Below are 9477 nucleotides of genomic sequence, written 5' to 3'. Positions count from 1 at the left end.
AAGAAATGTGCAGACTGTATTCCAGGGCGCCTTAGCGACAACTCACATCTATGGGGAGTTTGCAGGAGGTTCTTCCAACTAGATTAGGCTGAGTGAGCGCTAGACGGAGTGATATATTAGCGAGACTGGGAGGTTTTAACCTTAAAGTGGGAGGAGCTCGGTTTAACTACAGGCATTTGTTCTAGGGCAGGTCACTTTAATCTCTTTAGCTTGAAACTATCCAACTCGCAACCCGCATTTTTCTACCAGGGATCTTTTACCACTTTTATGCATACGCGATTGGACTGGTGCAGCTATTGCAAAGCAAAGACCATTGGGCTTTTAGGCATTTCTCAGAGCTCTTCTTCTGACTCTTTGAAAATAACAAAAAAGTAAAGCAACCCATAACTAGTACTAAGTGGATTTTCAGACCTTGATATATATATAAATTGTGGAATAAACACCTGCATAAACCCAAATCAACCCAGCCTCCTTGCCATGGATTCCTTTAAAGGTGGGATGAATTTGGAAAGACTGCCAGAGAGTTTAAGACCCCAGCCTTCACATGACATGGCTTCCAGCTTCCATTTGCAAAGATCTTCTGAATCCAGAGATCCGATTGAGAATTCAGCCAGTGAATCGTCAGATACAGAAGTCCCAGGTAAAACCCTTTCACTCCCTTTTCTTCCCTTCCCTGCTTGATTAATTCTAATGCACGCTGCACAAGAGACTGTTCTGCCCAGGCAGGATGCACCAGAGAGATTGAAATGCCAGGTGGATGGGTGGGTGTAATCATTAGAATTAATTAGGGCCAAACTGGGAAGGTGGATGGGGGAGACCACAGATACCGAACTGACCCTCTTCCATGCCCCGACTCTGACAGAAGAACATTGCTATCAACTTCAAGCTGAGATGCAGGGTTTTTTTAAATTTTGTTTTGTTTTACAGATATTAATTTATCAGGGGGGTTACCACGGGGAGTGCGGTTTTGCTGAATATATCTGAAATAATGTCAGCTCTGCCGGGGTTTATTTTCCAGCTCTGGCTGTAGAGACATGTAAACGGATCTCTCCGTTAGAGGATGGGGAAAACTGCGAAGCATTAGGAGGGGAAAATGAGGAGGGGACTGGAGAGACACCAGGCAGCTCAGATTTATTATTATATGGGGTGAGCGTTACAAAGCTTAAATTTTAATTTTATGTATAGATAGGGAATAAACCATAGCATTTTACAAGGACTGAGTTGGATCTAAACAGGAGTCGTTTGGTCTCCGCTTTTATATCCGCCTGTTGAACACGTGCAATTCTTGTAGGGAAAGCTGTGGTTTCCTAGTTTGTATTTAATTAAAACAGTAGTCGTCCCTCTAATGACACCACCATATAAAGAAAGCAAAAAGCCCTGGAAAATATGGACTACGCAAAGCAGCGCGTGGTTCCTTCTTCAAAATTTCCCTGCATCGAGGGTAATTGTTTTTTTTTTAAATGATGTTTTTTTTAAATTTAAACCAGTCTTGTGCCTGCAACCAAAACAAATCCGAATGCTGACATGGCAGCAAACGTTCGTTTCTGCCTCCGAAACTGATTTGAAAACAAAGCTTTGAGCTTAGACTGGAGGGGATGGTGTGCTTAGAGGTGTGTGGGTTTCCCCCCCCCCTTGAAATACTGTAGGGGATAATTGCTCCATTCTGCTCTACCCCGAAAATCTGATCCATATATTTTAGGGAAATAAATAGCAGGGTCCATTTACTCTTAAGAGAATTCACAAAATACCTTTAACTTTCGAATGGAAAAGTGTGCTAATGCCAATTAAGAGTAATGTGTGTTATGATTTGAAATGGTATCACAGCCTTATGACCAGACGGTATTTTTCATGGAAATCATAGGGGGGATAAATCAAATGCAAAGATTGCAATCACTTTGATGGATGGTTTCTTTGAGGACACTGATTTTTCCTTACTTGTTTGCTCTCCTGCCTGCGCGAGAAGCGGCCCCAGACACCGAGAGGTGGAAAAAAAAACTGTCTGCCAGAAAGATTTGTGTGTTCAAAAATGAAATCATTTTCACACGCAGCCTTTACAGTTAGGTCATGTAGACTCAGTGCGCAGAGACACGCATTTTACACCAGCCGCGAATCTTTGGGAACACAATTAGTTGCAAAGGCAGCGAGGGAGGGGAAAAAATTGTCTGGCCACCAAGGATATTTAAAGGGGGTTCGAGGCCTTGTTTGCTCTGCAAACTACTTACTGGAAATAGTGCCCATCCGCGCTGCAATAAGCCCATTCACCAGCCTTTGGTTTACACTTAACCGTTTGAGGTCCCGCATTTTTACTCCAAGAGTTCCCAGGGAAGCCTAGGTACAGAGTCTTTTCAAGTATGAGGAATCAATTCTTTTGCAAGGACTATTGTTAATTCATTTTAAAATATTGTTATTAGCAGGCTCTGAAAGGAAGTCTCTGTTTCAATACGTTATCATTATCTTTCCATTCCTCCTACCTTCATGATGTACAGCACCGCAGAATAGTCTTATTATTTAGCTATCCATGTGAATTCCTCTCAAAAAGACCCTCCAACATCAAGTCAAACTCATTTGTATGAGTACAAAGGGATGGGTTTGAATATACAACACGTGTGTGTATTTCTCTCTCTCTAATTTTCATTTAGGTATTGTGTGTAATATAGATTAGTATTAATTTGTATAGATATGTATATTATACACTAATATGTGCATATATATTAAAATAAATACATCAAAATTAGAGAGCGAGAGACAGAGAGAACCATACACGTGTGGCATATATGCACGCAGTTATTTAATGTGGCTATTGTGAAAATAAATAGATCAAAATTGTACATTGACATACATATGTATTATACATATTATATATCTATGTATATACATCTACAGAAGTGTTTTATAGATATATGTGTGGAGGGAGATTTTATCTCTACACATTTATAATTTAAATCCGTTCAAATAACGTATCGAATTCCTCATTCCATATGTGTAAATTCAAAAATATAAAAACATCAGCGGGTTTTCCCCTTGATTTTAGGTAGATTTTCTATTTTTCCCTAGTTATATCCATCGATTATGTTGAATTCCTTCTACAAATTTAGATAAACACAATTCACATAAGGGGAATGTTGCAGACAGACAGCTACCAGCGTTTCTTACCTTTTATTCGAATTCTGAATAAAGCCTTTAGTGGATCGTTCTCTGCTTAAATAAATTCTATATTCCCGAGGGGAAGAGGAGTTCACCTTTTCAATTTATTCATGTTTTATTTTACACTCTCTGACGTTTTCTGAGATTAATACGGTGGGGAAATGACTATATACAACAATAATGCACTCGAGCAGAAGTTTTTCTTTAGCTTGGAGGGGGACACAGATAAACTATTTTAAATAGATTTGTTTATTACTAATTATTATTTTGCCAAGAAGCTTCCAATCTAAAAGCCGAGCCAATTAAGACATAAGTTTCTTCCCCTCTGCAAGTTTCAGAGCCTCCTAGATAAAAGGACCAGTCCTAGAGGACAGGATAACTGAAAACTCTGTTGTTTGGGCAATACATTTCAGGGGAACATTTTTTCAGGAAACCTTTCTGAATCACGAGGGCTGGTTGAAACAGAAAACGCTCCGGGCCTGTGGTAGGAAACAGGCGCTCTAGCCTTGTACGGCAGAGGCACGTATGTAGATTTTTAAAAAGAGGATTTTGTTTTGTACCTTTTCCAAATGGCTGGGGGGGAGGAGGGGGATCTAGGGGCCAAGAGACCAAGTCCGTGTGTGTCACCGCTCGGGTCTCGGTGCCTTGTTGTTTTTAAACAGAAAAAGACCGGAGCGGCGAGCAGAAGAGCGAAGATGGAAACCCTGAAGATCCGGCGAAGAAGAAGAAACAGAGGCGGCAAAGAACTCATTTCACCAGCCAGCAGCTTCAGGAGCTCGAAGCCACTTTCCAGAGGAACCGCTACCCGGACATGAGCATGAGAGAGGAGATTGCTGTGTGGACCAATCTCACCGAGCCCAGAGTCAGGGTAAGTGGGGCCCCAGCCACACTAGGGGCAACCGGCGATTCACTTCTCAGCAATCCAGAGACATCAGCCGGCTTGTCCTTGTAGGGCCCTATCCAGCTCCCACTGGCTGGGACTCCCAGTGGCCATGGGCTCCGGCCCGCAGTCTTTTCTGAAGTTGAAAAACTTCCAGTTATTTGATAGGATGCATAGCAAGCGAAAATAAAACTTATCAAGGTGAACAGGCGCCTGGCGGTGAGGAGTGAAAGGGAAAAATTACTTTGTTAACAGCTGCTAGGTGGTTGGCTTTTTAAAACCGATTGTAGCGTAACACATCATCTGTCAATTTCCTTTTCATTGCCAAGACTTACCCAGGACCTACTGAGCTCCTTAGATAATACCCGGGTATAATTATAATATTGAACATACCCCAATACATATGGGAGGCGCGCAATGCACAGAGAATTCCCAATATATTGACACCCAGGCCTTCATTTCGTTTGGTCAACTTTCACTGGAGTATGGGAGAGAAGGAAACCTTTAGCTGAGAGGACCTGATGTCTTATAGGCAGCAACACCAGGAGAGCAGTTGTCAGAAGCTCGGGAAAGGTGCTGTCTCCTTCAAGCCCCGTCTTTCCTTTCCAAGATTTCCCCATTCTTAAGATCCGGGATCTCTGGGGAGAGCATAGAGAAATCAAAGGCAACAGCTGGTCACAGAGGGACTTCATCTAAAGCCCGGCTGGCAAAGTGTGCCGTAATAACTCGGAGAAGCCAGCTAGGCTGAGGCAGGGAGAAGGAATTAGAAGGTAAAGGATGCCACCAGGAATCAACAGCTGAATGCAGGAACTCCGCTAGTGTAACTGACCAGGGAAAGGGCAAGTTTTGTTTTTTTTTAAATTAACCCCGTTTTAAGGAGCACACATAATATACAGCACAATAATACGGAAAGCCAGAGAGAAGGCTCCGCCACCATTTCAGAGAAGCCCATTTTTAACCCCCCTCCCCCGTGTCTGGAAAGGGCAGAATCTAGCCCATAAAAGCCATCTTGCTGGATGTACTGTTCTCTCCTGGATTAATTAAAGACAGTAATTTAGCTCTAAACAGGAAATATATGTGCAACTCTCCTCCCCTGACTGAGAGAGTGAGGAACAGAGGCATCCTCCTAACACGTTATGAAGTCGGATCTTTTCAGGGGGTCGGTATTTTTAATGCAAACAATCAATGGTTAGAATTGCCAGCACAGACCCGCAGAGGAGCAGCTGCAGAGGCAAATGGCTCAATCCCAAGGCACGTCTGTTCCCCCCAGTGTAAAAGAGACTCACGTGGATGTCCCAGGTACAGGGTTTAACTGGGGGGATTCCAGTCCCTACAAGTCTCACTGGGGGCTAGATTAGACAGGGTTTGGAACAGATACATTTCATTAAAAAGAAGGAATAGACCAGAATGGAAATACAGGCAAGTTTATAGTCTCCTGGACCCAGTCAGTGAAGTGACAAGGAAACATACGGCGTCTGCTGATAAAATATACACAATAAGTGATGCGATTCAAACATGATGCTATCTTACAGAGTGACGGGAAAGCGGTTAAAAGAATCCGCTTGGCACCGCGGAGCAGATGTCTGTATAGTGTATAGGACATCTCTCTGATGAGAAGAGACTACCGTATATCACCGTGGAGTGTGTAACAGCTCCCTTCGGTGCAATGTACGCACCCAGGCATATAGCAAATGTTCCTCTACACAATTAAAGTTCTGTGATGAGGCAGATAAGTTATGTATACCAGAAAACTGCACAAACTGTCAATAGACAAACGAAAGGACAAGGGTCTGGGCTAGATTAGACGCCAAAGTCAATAACCATTGTAGACACACATACTTGTAGGACTGAGCTGTCCCTGCTTTATAGGTCTCTAGCCAATCCGACCTCAGAATATCTAGTTAGGCCATTTATTTATTTATTTTTAATATATTAACTTGTTGCAATCAAGTGTCAAATCAGAACGGCTCCTCCTGGCATTCGGATTTGATTGATTCTGATGGTTGGTTTGTGCTGGGTGGGTCTCTGTGTTGCTCTTTTTGTTTGGGGGTATTTTTCCTCCCACCTCCAATTTGTTTTTCATCCCGGGATATTACCCTGGTTTGTTTCTAGAGCGGATTTGCTGACGGGGTGTACTTCGCTCTGTGCAGGGGTATTAGTGTTTGCTGTGTATTGTTTACTCGCGGTGTCGTGTCTACACAGTCCCTCACCAGCTGCAGACCCACAGTGTGACACAAGACACCATCAAATGAAAGGCATGCACAACCCTGCATCTTGGAAAGTCCTTAAAGGGCGTCTGGATTTTCCAGCACTGAAATACGCTTTACACTATAGGGCCCCAAGGAGGTCGTGGGGGGAGGGTTTGAACTGAGACCTTAGTAAGAAAGCGACTACTAGGCTGGGACAGGGGAATTAAACCATTCTCTGGAAATTCACCAGCACAGCGAATAATCAATAAAGGAGAAAATGGAGGTAGATTTAACCAAGTCACTTCACTTCTGGGTCTCAGTGGCTGGTAACAAATCAAACCCCTACAGTTCAGAAAAGCCACTTTTGTCTAGATGGGTAAGAGGCTAGCTGACCAAATGAGACTATGTGTAAGATTAGCTCTTAAGGCTTTTCAGGGCTGTATTTGAAAGCATTGTATTAATTACAGTTTTCGTTAAAAACAAACCCCTCCACCACAACTCAAGGACTAAAATGGGCATTTATGTTGCTGGAATATTTCAGGAAGCAAATAAAACTAATATGAGTTGCCATTAACTGAATTTCTTTCTCCCCTCTGTATGGAGATGTTTTGGTTTGATGTTCGGAGATTGCAGTTTTGCAAATCCAACTTTCATTTGCTACTGAGAGCCTTCTTTTAAAATGTCTAGAAGCCATAATTAAAACGATTACCCCTCGTTTTCAGGAAATTCCTGTCTGGAAGCACCTTCTGAGGAGTGAATTACAGGGTTTGAACATTCTGGCTTTCGTTTCCTCTTCATATTTATACGGGATTTTTTTTCCAAATAGACCCCGCGATTCTTGTTATCGCTGTTTAAAAATAAAGCCCTGCCATTAAAAACGCTGGGAGGACAGGCTCAAAGAGTAGAGCCTCGCAGCCACAAGAGTCACCTAGTTTAGAGGGGGATTTAATATCCGCGGCGTTGAGGTTAGTGGGGTTTTCAGTGCACGACACAAAGTGGTATGTCTCTTTAGGGGCCTGATCCAAACCTCAGTGGCTCTAACGGCCCTACCTCTACCAAAGGTGAGGACGGTTCACTGGCTGATCTCGCCCAGCAAGGCAGGAAGAGGCTTTTTTCCCCCCAACCTGGCCAGCCCTATCTTTGGAGGGCATTATCCCATCAAATCTGCACACCCACACGCACATGCACACACAGAGGATCCTGCAGTAAAGTTTGGCACGCAATGCTGGAGCGCTGCTTTGGTCTGAGTTAGCTCCGGCTTTTCCTGCTCTCTGGGCAATGCATTGGGTTGGGTGCCAGGGGTCTCCAGCCCCGCCCTGGGGATAAAGCCTGGATGAGGTTTATGCATCAAACACCCATGAGCGCCCCTTGCTCCTCCGTTCCTGACTCAGGGCTGTACATTCTCATTAGACATAAAGACCCAGGCTGCATCCACCCAAAGGGCGACCCTTTTTTTTTTTAAACCTAAACACGCTAATCCAATCCCCAGTTTATGATCTGTAACGGAAGAGTTTTATTGTCCAGCTTTAGCATTCGGAAACACCGCCGAGCCGGGCTAGCTGGCACTAATCAGAACGGGGCCTGGGCGAGGCGCTGCAGCGTGGCCAATTAATCCTCTCTATAAATAAGCGCAGAGGTAAATGAAAAGCAGAGAGAGGCGCTGCGCACACATCCAGAGCCGCGGCGTGGAGCTGGGCTGGGGAGGTGAGTCATCCCTCTGGGCCAGGGGGAAACAAGCCGTGGGATTTAGAGAGAGGACAGCAGGGCAGGCTGGGGCAGCGTTTATGATGCACAGCGCGCAGGAGAGGCAACACCCAGGGAGAGAGCGTGAGCCAGGGACTGTCCACTGCAAATCCTCCCTGGTGTGAGGAGCTGAAGCCAGTCCTGGCAGAGGCTCTGAGAATCCAAACCGGAGCTAACCCCCTGCGCACCCCTACTGGGTCCCTGCAGGAGCCTCGCGCACTTACCCTTTACTCTGACCTTCCCCCCTAGGTCTGGTTCAAAAACCGCCGAGCCAAGTGGAGGAAGCGGGAGCGCAACCAGCAGATGGACCTGTGCAAGAACGGCTACGTGCCCCAGTTCAGCGGCCTCATGCAGCCCTACGATGACATGTACCCAGGCTACCCCTACAACAACTGGGCCACCAAGAGCCTGACTCCGGCGCCCCTCTCCACCAAGAGCTTCACCTTCTTCAACTCCATGAGCCCCCTGTCCTCGCAGTCCATGTTCTCCGCCCCCAGCACCATCTCCTCCATGAGCATGCCCTCCAGCATGGGCCACTCGGCCGTGCCCGGCATGCCCAACGCCAACATCAACAACCTCAGCAACATCAGCGGCTCCTCTCTCAACTCCGCCATGTCCTCCCCAGCCTGTCCCTACGGGCCGCCCGGCTCGCCCTACAGCGTATACAGAGACACTTGCAACTCCAGCTTGGCGAGCCTCAGACTGAAATCCAAGCAGCACTCCACTTTTGGGTACAGCAGCTTGCAGAGCCCAGGCTCTGGTCTAAACGCCTGTCAGTACAACAGCTGACGGACTAGCACCGGCCCAAGCAGCGTGAGAGAGGAAGCTCTGGGGGCTTGGTAACAAACACGGACCAGAAATCTTTTGCAAGAGACGCCAAAATCTAATAAACGGATGAGTTGCAATTTTCCTCTGGATTATGCGGGTTGTATGTGTTTACTTGAACTTGCACAGGAGTTTCTAACGCGTCCACTTTATTATAGAGCAGAAGAGTGGAAGCGGAAGCCGAGAAGTGGATGGATGGTGGTAAAGGCTGGGGCTGTGCGGCCCAGTTTGTGGTAGGGGAAGAGGTTTGGTTAATGTTTACCACTGACCAAAAAAAAAGTCACGTGCAGAATAAATTCTGCGGGAATATGGTTAAAATATTAGGTATGAAACTATTAAAAAAATCTTAAGGACAAGGTTCAACCACTTAACTAAGGTTCTATTTATATCTGCCGTTACATTGTGCCAGATCATTGTGCTTGGCCGTTGAATAAAATGTTTTTAAAGTGCATGATTCTTGATGTTTTTTCTTTAGTGGAAAGCTATGATCCAGTCATTCCTAGGACTAAGCAAGCTACAGGTTCCTACCTCTCTAGCCTTTCCAAAGGACTGCAGTATTGTCTTTGCAGAGAAGAGCACAAAAAGAAACTGGTCAGCCTTTGCTCCATCCCAAATCTTAGCCTGATAATGAAATTATCAGTCATCTTTACTTAAAAAGTGTTTTTCTTCAAAAAAAAAATTTCTAGAGAGTCTAGA

The 9477-nt window shown here is 45.0% G+C and overlaps 1 protein-coding gene across 1 annotated transcript; it reads left to right on the top strand.

Annotated features, from left to right (window-relative positions):
• The first annotated feature begins 477 nt into the window (after positions 1 to 477).
• On the top strand, positions 478 to 8745 carry PITX1 (paired like homeodomain 1). Its single transcript, XM_032783245.1, has 3 exons — positions 478 to 640; positions 3807 to 4012; positions 8206 to 8745. Exons 1-3 carry the CDS (start codon positions 478 to 480, stop codon positions 8743 to 8745), a joined length of 909 nt encoding a protein of 302 aa, XP_032639136.1.
• The last annotated feature ends 732 nt before the right edge of the window (positions 8746 to 9477 follow it).

This window comes from Chelonoidis abingdonii, chromosome 7, assembly GCF_003597395.2.
Source record: "Chelonoidis abingdonii isolate Lonesome George chromosome 7, CheloAbing_2.0, whole genome shotgun sequence".
Lineage (NCBI taxonomy): Eukaryota > Metazoa > Chordata > Testudines > Testudinidae > Chelonoidis > Chelonoidis abingdonii.
Note: the sequence above shows the minus strand (reverse complement) of the source record. Positions and strands in the feature narration are given on the sequence as shown.

Bases quoted from the DNA above. Each gene is read 5' to 3' on its own strand.
- PITX1 (XM_032783245.1), top strand. From the start codon at position 478: ATGGATTCCTTTAAAGGTGGGATGAATTTGGAAAGACTGCCAGAGAGT. The intron at 641-3,806 runs GTAAAACCCTTT...GTTTTTAAACAG, and splicing joins GTCAGATACAGAAGTCCCAG to AAAAAGACCGGAGCGGCGAG. The intron at 4,013-8,205 runs GTAAGTGGGGCC...CTTCCCCCCTAG, and splicing joins TCACCGAGCCCAGAGTCAGG to GTCTGGTTCAAAAACCGCCG.